Below are 17,153 nucleotides of genomic sequence, written 5' to 3'. Positions count from 1 at the left end.
AACATATGACCAGAATTAAATAAGTCTTGAAAATAAGTAGCCGGGTTGCCAGGTTATACGGCTTTATGATCCCAACTAATTCCCCTTCCCTCTCTGGTCCTGCGCCCACCATGGCCTTGGATGAACAAGTTACGCAGGTATATCTTTGACTGAGCCGGGATTAGAGATTTAACGCCGGCAAAGCCAGAAATCAGCCCGCTGAGGCGCATGACCTCCCAAACTGCTCCTCCTGGCAGATCTTGCTTCCCCCAAAGGATGCAGGGAACTCTTCCAATCATTCCACATGTTCATTGGCCCAGTCATTCCCTTCCTTTCCCCACTCTTTCCAGGAAAGGTGCCTTGCTGATCAATTGCTTCTCCTCCATGGTGTCCTCTATGTTGATGGTTTGCGCCACTGTGGTGCAAGCCTTCCTGTTCACGATGCTTTCGCGCTTCATCGTTGGAATAACCATAGGTGAGTTGGGCTACTTCCTGGATTTAGTGAGGGTGTGGGGTTAAGAGAAAATTCCCTGTTCTGAAATCTGAGTTGGGAAGGAACCAGTGCTTGCAATTCAAAGACGTATCAAAAGAAGAACCTCCCCACCACCACCACCTCCATACACTGCTTTGGGGAGCCTCCAGCCCATGGGCCAAACCTGGCCCACCAGCAGGGATGTAGCTAACAATAATGATAGCAATTATAAATATTTTTTAAAAGACCGTTTAGAAAGAGCAACAGCACACACATCGGCCAGATTTGGATCCAAGACAGGTACCAGCTGCTGAAATAGCAGGTGCCAAAAAGGCAATAGAGAAGGTGCCTGCCTGATACGCAGTGGGAGGGAGTTCCAGAGGCTACGTGCCGCCAAACTAAAGGCCTGATTCTGGCCGTCATGTGGAATGGACCTCCTGGTAGGATGGCATCTGCAGGATGCCCTCTCTTGCAGAACACAATGACTAGTTGGGTAAGTGGGAGATGTTTGTATGCTTCTATGGCTGTCACATGCCTACTGTGAATAATGCCTTGATTTATCCCCTAACCAGGCATTTTCTCCATCGTGGTCCCATTGTACCTCATAGAGATCTCCCCACTGAACATGAGGGGAGCCATTGGCATGCTGCCTCATTTCTTTCTAGCTGTAGGTGTCCTCCTGGCTCAGACACTCTCTTTTCCTGAAATGCTGGGGAACGAAGAAGGTAAATCAGAGAGGAGCACCTCTTAGCCCAAAGGTCATGGTAGAATTGTAGAGATGGAAGGTATTGCCAGGGGTCATTTAGTCCAACATGCTGCAATGCTGGAAAGAGTCCCCAACAGATGACTCAACTCCCAATGAAGAAGAGCTCGCCACCTTCTGAGGGAGACAGTTCCACGACCCCTCCAGTTCCATGTGGTGCTCACAAGCACCAGTGAACCCCCACCAGTACCACCTATGGTGCCCACAAAAAGTCTTACCCAGGATCGGACAGCCAGCGACCCATCAGTTCTGAACAGAGGAGAAGTACAGTGGTAGCTTGGTTCTCAAACTTAATCTATTCCGGAAGTGCGTTCCAAAACCAAAGCGTTCCAAAACCAAGGCGTGCTTTCCCATAGAAAGTAATGCAAAACGAATTGATCCGTTCCAGACTTTTAAAAACAACCCCTAAAACAGCAATTTAACATGAATTTTACTATCTAACGAGACCATTGATCCATAAAACGAAAGCAATAAACAATGTACTGCAGGCACACAGTCAATCAGTAGCTGAACTGGGTTCCACACAGTCACAAAAACAAAAAAGGAGCCACAAAAACGCAAAATAAATAGCAAAAACAAACAGACCTCAGCGTACCACTCAGAACGGAAGTGTGGCACTCAAACCAGTGTAAGACTTAAAACAGAGGACATTCGGCTTCCGAAAAGAGTTCGCCAACTGGAACACTTACTTCTGGGTTTGCAGTGTTTGGGTTCTAAGTTGTTTTGAGTACCAAGGCGTTTGAGAACCAAGGTACCACTGTACAGAGACCTTCACTCTGTGAGCAAGCATAGTGATGGCTGATCTAGGTGCCTCCCCCTGCCTGTTGATGTGGGGCACACCCATGGTTATGTCTCTTTTCTTTGCTTCCCCCCCTTTTAAACGTAGCCACCATAACACCATGCCCCCACAACAGCCATTTCCCCACATCCCCGCGGCAGCCATTTTGTATTATACCCCCATGGCAGCCATTTTGTGTCATGCCACACTTTCCCTCATGACAGCCAATGGCTAGCACCAATGGCACTTCCCCAAAGGTGCCCCCTGACCCAGGAAGGCCATTGATTCCCTCCCTTAGCGTTGGGCAATTCTGTTGTGCCATCTGAGTTGATACCTTTCAAGAGCCAGGGTGGCGTGGTAGTTAGATTGTTGGGCTAGGACCTGGGAGGCCAGGGTTCGAATCCTGACTCAGACCTTGAGCCATTCCCAGTCTCTCAGCCTAACCCCCCTCACAGGGTTGTTGTGAGGATAAGATGGGGAGGAAGAGAACCACGTACGCCTCCTTGGACGAAAGGTGGGGTGTAAATGTAATAAATCAAATTAATTGCTCCTTCTTGCGCAGATTGGCCAATACTGACAAGTGTCCCTGGAATACTGGCATTATTTCAGACCGTTGTCGTTCCTTCCTTCCCCGAAAGCCCCAGGTATCTCCTGATTCAGAAAAATGATGAAGAAAAGGCCAGGCTAGGTAACCACATCCATGAACCACTTACATCTTGGAGGGTGAGGGATAATAACATTCAAAGTCTGATTAGCGTTTACCTGAGAAGACAGTCTTAATACAACTGATAGCGCCTAACGCTTTTTCTGAATGAAACGTGGTGTTGTATGTTTGGTGGGGTTGAGTCTGGATGGCCTCTTAGGCAATACTCCAAAGACGTCATTCTTGGTTCTCAGAGAGAGAACAGCTGAAATCATTATACTGAATCAAACCATTGGTCCATCTAGCTCAGTAATGCTTACACTGACTGGCAGCAGCTCTCTGGGGTTTCAGACAGGGATCTCGCCTAACCCTTCCCGGCGAGCCTTTTCAGTGGTGGCTCCCCTCTTGTGGAGGGCTCCCGTTTCTTCTTTCGAGGTGACCTCAGTTGTGTTTGTGGGATGTAATCCATTGGTGCAGTCAAATGCAACATTCCTGGTTTCCCTAGAGTGGCACAGGCAGGGGACACCCAGTGTCACTTCCTGTTCCACTGCTCTGGAGCATGTGACCTGGGAGATGGGCGTGGCTCTGGCGGACTCCATAAAAGAGCCGAGTCATGCAGCTCTTTTCTCAGTCTGAATTACTTGCTTCACTTGCTCTCTTGCTGCCATGCTGCTCTCCTGCAGCCATTTTGTTCTCTTATTAATGTACCGTGTTTTTCCGCCTATAAGACGCCCCCATGTATTTTGGGGGACTCTGATTTAAGAAAATGGGAAAGATCTATCCGTGTATAAGACGCCCCCAAATTTTGGACATTATTTTTTAGGGAAGAAACCTAGTCTTATACGCGGAAAAATGCGGTAATTTTTGCTGTCTACTGGCACTCAGCCAGCTCTGAACAACAACAAGCAACACCTTGGCTAATAATATACTGACAATATTTTTTATAACACTATAAACAGAAGACATATAATATGTGCATGGAGTCACAAACTAATAAGAATCGGATAAATGTTCCATAACCAGGAATGGTAGGATTGGTAAGTCACTGTCAAGGATCACTGACAGTGGCAGAATGCCTTTCCACATCAATATCCTATCCAAAATATAGTTGGAAGTGAGTTGGTGCACGGTGGTGCTACGGGCATAACACTACAAACGTGAGGTGTCGCAATAGGGTGCTCCGAGCACAGCAGCAGACAGAACAGTTCTTCCAGGATAATGAACTGTTTCAATGATGGATCTTCACCAGCAAATTAATAATCCCCAAAGGTACATCAAATGGCCGTGGATCAGCTATCACTCAAAAGTAAGCTCTCAGCCAGCAGCACACGAGTTCAGTCTCCATATGAGATGAACTCACAGTTTGTTGTGTAACCGCTAAGTAAAGCTGCCTTTCTGGGATCAAATTGTGAACTGAAATGTGAGTAAACGTTTTGTTACTTTACTCAGAAAGACCCTTGTGTCTTTATTCTTTTAAGAGGGACAAAAGGGGACACCAGGAATAAACTTAACTAAGAGATTCAAATGAATCTGCAAACTAGCTTCCAGCTATATTGAGGGGAATTTGCTCTGCTACACCACTTCACTAGCCTGAGTGAAGGAAGGATAATATTTATTCAATATATCCTTTCCTACTATCTTTAACATTCCCACAGTGTTTTCTGTGAAGCTCCATTGAATGTAGCAGAACACCCATCAATCAATCGATTGATTGACAGGTAATAGAACTAGAACACCATTCTCTTGAAACAGAAGCAGCTTATGTTTGCAGTGCTCCCAAACGCTTAGCTTTGGCGCATGCAGAACAGCTCCTCCTTGGTGTCTTTCTCCAGAGTGACCCTAGGAGCCAGTCCTCAGTGGCCGACTCACCTGTCTTCACTTAGATTGGCTCCAGGCATCACAACGGGTGAGGCGGAACATCTTCTCAGTGGCCAAAAAGCTGGCTGGGTGTCTCTGGGATGCTGGAGACCAGGAACCCGCTGCAGAATTTGTAACTGGTCTTTGCCCCCCTTCCACTACACCTCTTGTGTTTGGTACTGCAAGAAACTCTCCCCACCAGCCTCCGTCCCCTGCTATTCAAAGGCTTTTTCCATTGCTGCTTCTTTCCAGCCTTGCAGAAGCTGAGGCACAATGAGGACGTGCAGGAGGAGATAGAAGAGCTGCAGCAGGAGAAGATGGCTGAGAAGACGGAGAAGAGCATGAACTCACTTAAGCTGCTGTGCTTCCCAAGCCTGCGGTGGCAAGTCATCTCAGTCATTATCTTGATGGGTGGCCAACAGCTCTCTGGAGTCAACGCAGTAAGGAAGGCAATATCCACAAGCGGTTAGAACAAGGGAGGGGAAGTGGGACCTTTGGCCATCCAGGTGTGGCTGGACTACAACTCCCATCAACCCCAGCAAGGACGGCCAATGGCTGCGGGTGTTGAGAGTTGGCGTTCCAGGGCACTTCCAATGAAGCTGAGGGTTGGAAGATTCAGGGCGGAGGAAAGGAAGGACTTCTTCATAGTTAAACTATGGAACTATGGCCCCACACAGGAGGCCGCGATGGCCACCAGCTCAGGTGGCTTTCAAAGAGGATTGGGCAAATTCGTGGCACAGGCAGCGCTGCATTTAGGGTCACAAGCAGTATGGGCGGAGCTTGTTTTGCACCCAAGCTCCATCAGCCTTTTGGGGGCCCAGTGGCCATGTTTGGAATGTTGAGGGAGTGCTGTGGGCACCAGTCACAAAATGGCTGCTGGGTGGGGAGGAGACATGAAACAAAATGGCTGCCACATCCAAAAGAGCTGGAAAGGGGCATCACCCCCCCCCCCGATGGTGTGCGGATGCTGTTACAACAGCTGCCCCACCAACGGCAAGGAAGGCACCTTTGATTCCCATATAGCCAGAGATTCAGAGGATTGCCTGCCTATGTATGTTGGCAACTGCAAACAGTTCTTGTCTGTGCAGAAGAAATGTGAAGAGCTGGATTTAAGGCTGGAAAAGAAACAAAAACGGACCAATTTTCCCATCCCTAGTTTGGAGTTGGAGAGAAAGGATCTTAGGCTTCATTTTGTAGACAGTGCCTCCAAACCCTGAGTCAGCCACAGGACCATCGCCCAGTAAGCTAAAAGTCTCAGTTGTTTTGGTCTCATTTCAGGTATACTTTTATACAGAGAGACTCTACCTGTCTACAGGAACTGACCTAAATAATCTCCCATACATCCGTTTAGCATCAAGCGTTGCCATCATCATTTCAGTCTTTGTCGGGGTAAGCCTGCCTTACTTTCGCCTTTTTTTCTGCCCCTTAAAGTCTCAAAGCTCAGTCTGCTCCAAAGGATGTTCCTGCGCTGCAAACTTTAGCAGCAGTTTTGTGCCAGCACTTAGGAATACAGTGTACCTCGGGTTACATACGCTTCAGGTTACAGACTCCGCTAACCCAGAAATAGTGCTTCAGGTTAAGAACTTTGCTTCAGGATGAGAACAGAAATTGTGCTCCGGTGGCACAGCAGCAGCAGCAGGAGGCCCCATTAGCTAAAGTGGTGCTTCAGGAACGAATTAAGTACTTAACCCGAGGTACCACTGCACAGGAAGGCACCTTATACCAAGTCAGATCCTTTGTACATCTAACTCTGTATTGTCCACACTGACTGGCAGCAGCTCTCCAGGCTTTCAGCCTTTCCTGGCCCTACCTGGCCTGAGCCTTGGAGGGAGGGGCTCACAGCATTGACACTCCAACAGATCTTGCCTCCTCGTGAGGTTCCCGGGGAGATCACCAAGGCTAGTATAGAGCAGTATGTTCTTCTGTATGTCCAGCTTCCAGCACCAGCCAAAGTTCATACATACGCTCACTACACACAGCCCCACTTGGCTCCCTGTTCTCTATCAAGGTGAGGTGGTAAAAGACCCACCTGTTTGTTTCTGAGCCCTCTCTCTCACCCCCATTTTAAACTTACTAAGAACCCTGCAAGGTTGGTTAAGCTGAGACCGAGTGCTGCGTCCTTCCTTTTTCACATGCTTTCTTTCCCTTGCTGTTACATTCTCTAGATAGTTTACATTGACTCAATGGGGCGAAAGTTCCTGTTGCTCCTTGGCTTTGGCATGTGCACCATCCTCTGCGTCGTATTAACCATGAACCTTGAACTTCAGGTTGGTTGGTTTTTTCTGAACTCTTCAAGCACCAATGTCCCCGAAAGCCAAGCGTTACTCCGTCGATTGCTCCTTGGCTATGTGCACGCTAGCAACTGAAAGAGCATCACTCCTTTGGGTGGCTCTCTCGCTGTGTACGCATTAACCCTTTGAAATGCAGCGACGTCGCTTCTCTTCTGCTGCGTTTCAAGTTGTGTTTTCACATTGCTGTGCACACCAGAAAGGAGGCACCTGGTGCATATTGCATGTTGGGTTTCCCCACCTCTGCAATCCATCTGCCCCCAGACAGATGAAGCTGTCATCTGCGTATTTATTTCACAAAATTTATATACCACTTGTTCATTAAATTAAAAAAGCCCTCCGAGTTACACAATAGGAATAAAACAATGAAATTATTTAAAACAGTTTATAACCACTACAGTCGTACCTTGCATCCCGGACACCCTGGAACTTGAACGTTTTGGCTCCTGAATGCCACAAACCTGGAAGTGAGTGTTCCGGTTTGCGAACATTCTTTTGGAACCTGAACGTCTGATGGGGCTTCCACCAGTGGCGTAGCGTGGGGGCTGCAGGGAGGGCCGGCCGCACCGGGCGCAACATCTGGGGTTAGGGCAAATCCACGGGTTAGGGGGCGCAAATCCACAGGTTAGGGGGCGCAAATCCATGGGTTAGGGGGCGCAAATTACTTGCCTTGCCCCGGGTGCTGACAGCCCACACTACGCCGCTGGCTTCCACGGCTTCTGTTTGACTGCAGGAGATTCCTGCAGCCAATCAGAAGCTGCAATTTGGTTTTCGACTTCCAAGGTACGACTGCATCTTTAAACCTTTATTTAAAAAATTAAATATGTGCTGGCATTCTACATGTCACCTAAACAGTTGAGCTAAGTCTGGGACCTTTTGCAGACCAAGAACTGCAGTGGTGGGTGGGGCTGGAAGCAAAAGTAGGCTGAGCAATGAACTCACATCATTTGCCTTGGTAGAGTAGGCTGGTTTCTGCATGCACCTTCCCAAACCCCTTCTCTCACCTACGTCCAGGCATGCAAGAGGCATGATCAGAGTTCAAAGAGCACATTTCCAGCTGGGCTAAAACACAGTGAAGGAGGGTGTGTGGAGCAAGGCTGATATGGCCTTGGAATAGGTCGCAGCTCTCTATAAATGAGTGTGAGTGATCGAGGCCTCGAATTAGCATCGCTCCTATTTACACAGTTGATACGTGGGGACCATACCTTATCAAAATGGTCATATTTGGTTTGGATAATAATAATAATAATAATAATAATAATAATAATAATAATAATAATAATTTATACCCCACCCATCTGGCTGAGTTTCCCCAGCCACTCTGGGCGGCTCCCAATCAAGTGTTAAAAACAGAACAGCATTAAATATTAAAAACTTCCCTGAACAGGGCTGCCTTCAGATGTCTTTTAAAGATAGGATAGCTGCTTATTTCCTTCACATCTGAAGGGAGGGTGTTCCACAGGGTGGGCGCCACTACCAAGAAGGCCCTCTGTCTGGTTCCCTGTAACCTCACTTCTTGCAATGAGGGAACCGCCCGAAGGCCCTCGGTGCTGGATCTCAGTGTCCGGGCTAAACGATGGGGGTGGAGATGCTCCTTCGGGTATACAGGACCTTCAGGTATACAGGACCGAAGATTCTAACAACCCTTCTGTGCAGCACAAGGTGCTTTAAAAAGGACCAGATCTTTCCCTTGCTATCCCATCAGAGATGCTCCTCTGGCACTGGCACCTTTTCAAGAAGGGGGCCAGGCCTCCCCCAAACCCTGCAGCAATCCTCAAGAGGACGCGCCAGGACGAAGATGCTTGGCTGTCCCGCGTCCTTTTGAGAATCGCCAGGAATGTGGCAGGGTGAAGCATGTTCGCAGGCCAAGTTGACCTGGCCACTTTGGGGCGGGGGGCATCGTGCGTGTGACATCATGCACATGCGGTGCCCCCGCCCCAATTTTGGACGCAACTCAGTGTCGCTGTCCTCTGGAGTCTTCCCAATGGGAAGTGATCTCTCCTGAGTAAACAGTGTCTGTTTGACCAATAATATCAGCGATTACGGCAGATGAAGATGATGGACTTTTTGGAGCTAGCTGACCTGACTGGAAGAATCCGCGACCAGAAAGAAGAGGAGTTTCAAGAGGACTGGAGGAAATTTAAGGACTATTTGAACAAATATTGTAATATAAAAAATTAGAAATTACTTGAAAGAAACAAATAGGCCTAGGATTAAACTAAGTTATAATTAAATAAATGGGATTTAGAATATTAAGAAAAGTGAATAAGACGGACTAGAATTGGAAATTGTTTTAGTTTAATAATGATATTGGAAAGCTGTTACTTTTAACTACAAGGAAACTCAGAAGGGAGGGACTAGAGGAAGTCAACCAAGATGTTTAAAAGGTTGGATTTGTAAAGAATTAAGTTTGATGTTATTGTTTATCTGTTTATTGTTCTTTTTTTCTTCTTTCGTTCATTGATGTATTTTTCTTCCCCCCCTGTTTTTGTGTGTCATTCTGCTTTGTGGTTTTTGTTATGATTGTGGAAAATCTAATATTTTTTTTATAATAATAATAATAATATCAGTGATTACATCAAAAGCGCTTTGCCCAAACCTAGCAAGCTTGACACGCTCTCACAACTCTCTCCAACAGGGAGATGCCTTGTGGATGTCTTACGTCGATGCGCTCCTCATCAATATTTTCCTCATGGTACATGCCGTCGGACCCAGTAAGTGCTCAGGTGATACGCAGAGTTCCTTGGAGGAGGCGCAGGATGTGAAGAGCAAAAGGTTTCAAGGGTCGAGGGTGGTCAGGCATCCAAAGCCTTTATTTATCCTCAGCCCCTTCCACTACAGTGTGTCAGGAGCCAGAGTCAGGTGTAGATCAGCAATATAAAAAACGCAGCGCCAGCAGAAACTCTTCCAAAACAGAGCAGCCCTAATGATCCCAGCAACTCTTCCCTTTCCAGTGAGGTCAGGCCGGCTCTCTCCTTGTCCTTCCACTGGCAGGTGAAGACTGTTTTATTCTGGCAGGCCTTTGGGAACTGACTGTTTTGTTGTTTTTAAGGAAAGGGTCGTAGTGTTTTTCGTGTTTTTATTATCTGCATTTTAACAGATTTTGGGCTTGTTTGTTTTTTCACTGTTTTAATCCCATTACAGTTTAATGCAGAAGTCAGCAAACTTTTTCAGCAGGGGGCCGATCCACTGTCCCTCAGACCTAGTGGGGGGCCGGACTATATTTTGAAAAATATGTATGAACTAATTCCTATGCCCCACAAATAACCCAGAGATGCATTTTAAATAAAAGCAGACATTCTACTCATGTAAAAACATGCTGATTCCCGGACCCTCCGCGGGCCAGATTTAGAAGGCGATTGGGCCGGATCCAGCCCCCGAGCCTTAGTTTGCCTACCCATGGTTTAACGTAATGGGATTAAATATGAGATTACAGTTCGTAAGATCCCTTGAGTCCCAGGTTCTGTGGAAAGAGCAGGGTACAAAAGAATAATGAAAATAATAGTAGATGGGTTTCCAAGACTGAAGAACACTGATCTACTGGGCTTTGTAGTGAACCGCAGAAGTCCCACGATCCTGTTTTCTGTTGATGTTTGTTAATGGTATGTTCAGAAAATCTCTGAATAAAAGTAGTTTGTAGCACTTTACATGAAAAACCCATTTAAAAAATGGAATGCCATTTTGAGGCCAATGGTTTTATAGTATTAAAGACTGTTTGAAAGGTTTCTAATCTGCTTTTCAAGGGGGGAGACTTCACAAAGTGGTGTAGAAAATAAGCATCAAAGTATGGCCCAACTTTACAAGGGACGCGGGTGGCACTGTGCGTTAAACCACAGAGCCTAGGACTTGCCAATCAGAAGGTCGGCGGTTCAAATTCCCGCAACGGGGTGAGCTCAAAGTGCAAGTAGATAAATAGATACCGCTCCGGCGGGAAGGTAAATGGTGTTTCCGTGCGCTGCTCTGGTTCGCCAGAAGCGGCTTAGTCATGTTGGCCACATGACCCGGAAAAACTGTCTGTGGATAAACATCGGCTCCCTCGGCCAATAAAGCGAGATGAGCGCCGCAACCCCAGAGTCGGTCACGACTGGACCTAATGGTCAGGGGTCCCTTTACCTTTATAGCCCAACTTTAAAACTTTTTAAAAATCTTCTTTGTGGTTAAAAATATATATAACAACAAATGGCCCCAACAAAATACCTCAATGCATGGCATGTGTGTGTGTGTTATTTTGTTGTTTTTGTTTTAACTATTCACTTGCGTTTTTACCTTGTATTTTATCCTGTGAACCGCCCTGAGATCTTGTCATGAAGGGCAGTATATAAAGCCAATAAATAACGACAACAACGAGAAAATAAAGTATATAAACAGTTAAGCAGTTATTAAACAGAGGCAAGATTAAACCACTTTAAAAATAGTTCTCTTTTTTAAAAATAAAAATAAAAAAATCTCCTCCCAACGAGCAGTGAACTCTTTTCTCTACACAGGTGCTCTTCCCAACCTGATAATAGCAGAGCTTTTCCTTCAGTCCTCGCGGTCCTCAGCCTATGTGGTCGGGGGATTTGTGCATTGGTTCCTAAACTTCTTCAGCATTGTGACCTTCCTCAATATCCAAGTGAGTGATTCTGGTGGTCCGTGGGTGTTCTGAACCTTCTACAGCGAAGGGCTGTAGCTCACCATTAGAGCATCTGCTTGGCATGCAGACGGATGCTGAGGACCTAGGAAGCTGCCTTGTCCCTCACTAGTCCATCTAGCTAAGCACTGTCTACACTGACTACCAGAGGCTCTCTGGGGTTTCAGACAGGGAGTCTTTCTCAGTCCCACTTGGAGCCGTCGGGGGTTGAACTGAGCACCTTCTACATACAAGGCAGATGCTCTGACACTGAGCTATGGTATTTCCTGTAAAAAAACAAAACAAAACGTAAGATTCTAGTCCTCCTAATTCTAGGTAAAGGCTTGAATAAGGGTTGAATACAAACATAAGAAGCTGCCTTATATCAAGCCAGTAGTGTCTACACGGACTGGCAGTGGCTCTCCAAGGTTTCAGAGAAGGGGCCGCTCCCAGATTCACCTGGACTTGCCAGGGATTGAATTTGAGGCCTCCTATCCCTGAGCCACAGCCATGGGCATAGCCGGGGGGGGGGGGGGGCAGCTCTCCTCCCCTCCCCCCAAAATCAAGTAATTAAATAAAAATACTTAAGTAAAAGTATAAATTGTAGAAAGATATTGGCAGATTTTTTTCCGAGCACTTGGGGTCAAAAGAAAGGAATTTAAAACAACTGCTGTTGAGACATTTCATTCTGAATCTGCTAGACAGAGCCAGACAGAGGATTATGACAGGTAGGTGTTCTCCCTGCCCCCTAAATCCTGGCTACGCCTATAGCCATAGACCATAAAAAAGCACTGGGAAATATAATGCGCTAAATTAATAAGCTTATGCCTTTCTGTGGGTGGATCTACACACAGGGGGAAACCCCCCACTATAGATAAGCCATAAAAATTAAATCTTTATAACAAAAGGAAAAAAACCTCTATGTAAAATCGCATAGAAAAGTTTCCTGCTCTACAGCGCCATCTGGTGTTGCAACACATTTATAACACATTTAAAACTCAGTTTTTTGACTCATGTTGCTGAGCCCTGTTTCTCTCTGTGTGTGTGTTGCTGCTCCTGTTCCTTTCCAGAAATACATCGGATTCTTCAGCTTCCTCATCTGCTGTCCAATATGTGCTGCCACCTTCTTTTTCATCTTAAAGATGATCCCAGAAACCACGAACCAGACTTTTCTGGAAATCAGGAAGCAACTGCCCATCTACGTGGCCCAAAGGCAGATCACCAAGATGGAGCGAATGCCGAGGAGAAACACCAGGCGGGCGTTGGGGGAGGGGCAAAACCCCGTGTAGAATTTGATTATAAACATTTATAATCGAGCCATGATCCCAAGGGAATCTCTACGGTTGTCCTTCAACTGTCTCAGCACCGTTGACACGCCAGTATTGAGGTTTTGCCTCGATTCATTCATTGCCCACCCTCCACCCTAAGGTGTGGGCTCCAAACTTAGGTGGGGTCCGAGAAGTAGTCACCTCAAGGGTCAAAAGCCCAAGTAGAGAGCTGCGTCTTCCACATTTGATAGAAACTTCATAATGCCAAGCACACCACTGTGGGGAGGGAATTTCACATCTTAGCAGATCACACACCAAAAAGGGGCATAGCGTGGGGTGGGTGGGGGGCCATGGGTCCGGGCACTGATTTCTGGGGGGACATGAGGTGAGGCAACCAGGTGCGTCCACAACAGATATTGCGAATATACAAGCATACAAACATGGATTTTCTATGCTTTTGTATGGATTTTTTTCAAAAAAATATTTTTCCGCCGGTTAAGTTGTCGAGGTCTGATTTCTTGTCCTGTGATAAAAAGCCTTCTGTTTCGACCGCCAAACCTTTCAGGGGAGCATTTGCATCCGTTGGGCACCATTTCTGAGTGAATTGCCGAACGTCAGATTTTTCCCCTGCCCCCTAAATCCTGGCTACGCCTATGGCCATAGACCTTTCCCACCTTAGGTAGGATGGAGAAAGCACATTTCACGCCTACCCTCTCCTGGTCCCAAAACTTCCCTTCTGGAGTGTTACTAGAGAAAGTAGATGGAAACCAAGCCTTATGAGCAACAGTTGAAGGAGCTGGGTATGTTTAGCCTGGATAAAAGAAGACAGAGCACTGATAGAGAATTGTAGAGTTGGACTCAAGTGTCATCTGGTAGCTATCTTCAAATATCTGAAGGGCTGCCACATAGAATACAGAGCAAGCTCTCCCCCCACCCCCATTGCTCCAGATGGCAGGGCCCAAACTAATGTATTCAAATGGCAAGAAAGAATTTCCCAGGTAAGCATCAGGCAGAACTGTCAACAGTGGAACCAACTATCTCAGAGGATTCTCTGGCTGTGACTTCTGCATTGTAGCAGGGGGTGAGACCAGAACACCCTTGCCAGGGGGTCTCTTCCAACTTTACAATTCTATGATTATACGAGATAACCCAGCCTTGAGTTCCTTGAAGGAAAAAAGCACTGGGAAATATAATGCGCTAAATTAATAAGCTTATGCCTTTCTGTGGGTGGATCTACACACAGGGGGAAACCCCCCACTATAGATAAGTCATAAAAATTAAATCTTTATAACAAAAGGAAAAAAACCTCTATGTAAAATCGCATAGAAAAGTTTCCTGCTCTACAGCGCCATCTGGTGTTGCAACACATTTATAACACATTTAAAACTCAGTTTTTGGACTCATGTTGCTGAGCCCTGTTTCTCTCTCTGTGTGTGTTGCTGCTCCTGTTCCTTTCCAGAAATACATCGGATTCTTCAGCTTCCTCATCTGCTGTCCGATATGTGCTGCCACCTTCTTTTTCATCTTAAAGATGATCCCAGAAACCACGAACCAGACTTTTCTGGAAATCAGGAAGCAACTGCCCATCTACGTGGCCCAAAGGCAGATCACGAAGATGGAGAGAATGCCGAGGAGAAACACCAGGCGGGCGTTGGGGGAGGGGCAAAACCCCGTGTAAAATTTGATTATAAACATTTATAATCGAGCCATGATGCCAAGGGAATCTCTACGGTTGTCCTTCAGCTGTCTCAGCACCGTTGACACGCCAGTATTGAGGTTTTGCCTCGATTCATTCATTGCCCACCCTCCACCCTAAAGTGTGGGCTCCAAACTTAGGTGGGGTCCGACAAATACTCACCTCAGGGGTCAAAAGCCCAAGTAGAGAGGTGCGTCTTCCACATTTGATAGAAACTGCATAATGCCAAGCACACCACTGTGGGGAGGGAATTTCACATCTTAGCAGATCACACACCAAAAAGGGGCATAGCGTGGGGTGGGTGGGGGCCATGGGTCCGGGCACTGATTTCTGGGGGGACATGAGGTGAGGCAACCAGGTGCGTCCACAACAGATATTGCGAATATACAAGCATACAAACATGGATTTTCTATGCTTTTGTATGGATTTTTTTAAAAAAATCTTTTTCTGCCGGTTAAGTTGTCGAGGTCTGATTTCTTGTCCTGTGATAAAAAGCCTTCTGTTTCGACCGCCAAACCTTTCAGGGGAGCATTTGCATCCGTTGGGCACCATTTCTGAGTGAATTGCCGGAAGTCAGATTTTTCCCCTGCCCCCTAAATCCTGGCTACGCCTATGGCCATAGACCTTTCCCACCTTAGGTAGGATGGAGAAAGCACATTCCACGCCTACCCTCTCCTGGTCCCAAAACTTCCCTTCTGGGGTGTTACTAGAGAAAGTAGATGGAAACCAAGCCTTATGAGCAACAGTTGAAGGAGCTGGGTATGTTTAGCCTGGATAAAAGAAGACAGAGCACTGATAGAGAATTGTAGAGTTGGACTCAAGTGTCATCTAGTAGCTATCTTCAAATATCTGAAGGGCTGCCACATAGAATACAGAGCAAGCTCTCCCCCCCCCCCATTGCTCCAGAGGGCAGGGCCCAAACTAATGTATTCAAATGGCAAGAAAGAATTTCCCAGGTAAACATCAGGCAGAACTGTCAACAGTGGAACCAACTATCTCAGAGGATTCTCTGGCTGTGACTTCTGCATTGAGACCAGAACACCCTTGCCAGGGGGTCTCTTCCAACTTTACAATTCTATGATTCTACGAGATAACCCAGCCTTGAGTTCCTTGAAGGAAAAAAGCACTGGGAAATATAATGCGCTAAATTAATAAGCTTATGCCTTTCTGTGGTTGGATCTACACACAGGGGGAAACCCCCCACTATAGATAAGTCATAAAAATTAAATCTTTATAACAAAAGGAAAAAAACCTCTATGTAAAATCGCATAGAAAGTTTCCTGCTCTACAGCGCCATCTGGTGTTGCAACACATTTATAACACATTTAAAACTCAGTTTTTGGACTCATGTTGCTGAGCCCTGTTTCTCTCTCTGTGTGTGTTGCTGCTCCTGTTCCTTTCCAGAAATACATCGGATTCTTCAGCTTCCTCATCTGCTGTCCAATATGTGCTGCCACCTTCTTTTTCATCTTAAAGATGATCCCAGAAACCACGCACCAGACTTTTCTGGAAATCAGGAAGCAACTGCCCATCTACGTGGCCCAAAGGCAGATCACCAAGATGGAGCGAATGCCGAGGAGAAACACCAGGCGGGCGTTGGGGGAGGGGCAAAACCCCGTGTAAAATTTGATTATAAACATTTATAATCGAGCCATGATCCCAAGGGAATCTCTACGGTAGTCCTTCAACTGTCTCAGCACCGTTGACACGCCAGTATTGAGGTTTTGCCTCGATTCATTCATTGCCCACCCTCCACCCTAAAGTGTGGGCTCCAAACTTAGGTGGGGTCCGAGAAATACTCACCTCAAGGGTCAAAAGCCCAAGTAGAGAGGTGCGTCTTACACATTAGATAGAAACTGCATAATGCCAAGCACAAGCACTGTGGGGAGGGAATTTCACATCTTATCAGATCACACACCAAAAAGGGGCATAGCGTGGGGTGGGTGGGGGGCCATGGGTCCCGGCACAGATTTCTGGGGGGACATGAGGTGAGGCAACCAGGTGCGTCCACAACAGATATTGCGAATATACAAGCATACAAACATGGATTTTCTATGCTTTTGTATGGATTTTTTCAAAAAAATCTTTTTCTGCCGGTTAAGTTGTCGAGGTCTGATTTCTTGTCCTGTGATAAAAAGCCTTCTGTTTCGACCGCCAAACCTTTCAGGGGAGCATTTGCAACCGTTGGGTACCATTTTTGAGTGAATTTTTGAAAGGCAATTTTTTTCTGAAATTGTGATCCCGGGACTTTGGGATTTTTTTCAAAAAAATATTTTTCCGCCGGTTAAGTTGTCAAGGGCTGATTTCTTGTCCTGTGATAAAAAGCCTTCTGTTTCGACCGCCAAACCTTTCAGGGGAGCATTTGCAACCGTTGGGCACCATTTTTTAGTGAATTTTTGAAAGTCATTTTTTTTCTGAAATTGCGACCCCGGGGCTTAGGGATTTTTTCAAAAAAATATTTTTCCGTCCGTTAAGTTGTCGAAGTCTGATTACTTGTCCTGTGATAAAAAGCCTTCTGTTTCGACCGCCAAACCTTTCAGGGGAGCATTTGCAACCGTTGGGCACCATTTTTGAGTGAATTGCCGAAAGTCACATTTTTTCTGAAATTGTGATCCCGGAGCTTAGGGGTTTTTTCAAAAAAAAAATTTTCCGACGCTTAAATTGTCGAGGGCTGATTTCTTATCCTGAGATAAAAAGCCTTCATTTTCGACCGCCAAACCTTTCAGGGGAGCATTTACAACCGTTGGGCACCATTTTTGAGTGAATTGCAGAACGTCAGATTTTTGCTGAAATTGTGACT

At 46.3% G+C, this 17,153-nt stretch overlaps 1 protein-coding gene across 1 annotated transcript; it reads left to right on the top strand.

Annotated features, from left to right (window-relative positions):
- Nucleotides 1-420: 420 nt before the first annotated feature.
- LOC114589849 (solute carrier family 2, facilitated glucose transporter member 5-like) lies at nt 421-14,335 on the top strand. The gene is made up of 9 exons (XM_077920078.1): nt 421-454; nt 1,024-1,176; nt 2,555-2,680; nt 4,745-4,932; nt 5,771-5,881; nt 6,658-6,759; nt 9,419-9,494; nt 11,265-11,392; nt 14,117-14,335. The coding sequence occupies exons 1-9, from the start codon at nt 421-423 to the stop codon at nt 14,333-14,335; spliced, it is 1,137 nt and encodes a 378-aa protein (XP_077776204.1).
- Nucleotides 14,336-17,153: the final 2,818 nt, after the last annotated feature.

Source organism: Podarcis muralis, chromosome 2, assembly GCF_964188315.1.
Source record: "Podarcis muralis chromosome 2, rPodMur119.hap1.1, whole genome shotgun sequence".
In the NCBI taxonomy this organism is placed as follows: Eukaryota; Metazoa; Chordata; class Lepidosauria; order Squamata; family Lacertidae; genus Podarcis; species Podarcis muralis.
The sequence above is the reverse complement of the archived record's forward strand: the minus strand, read 5'-3'. Positions and strand labels throughout refer to the sequence as shown.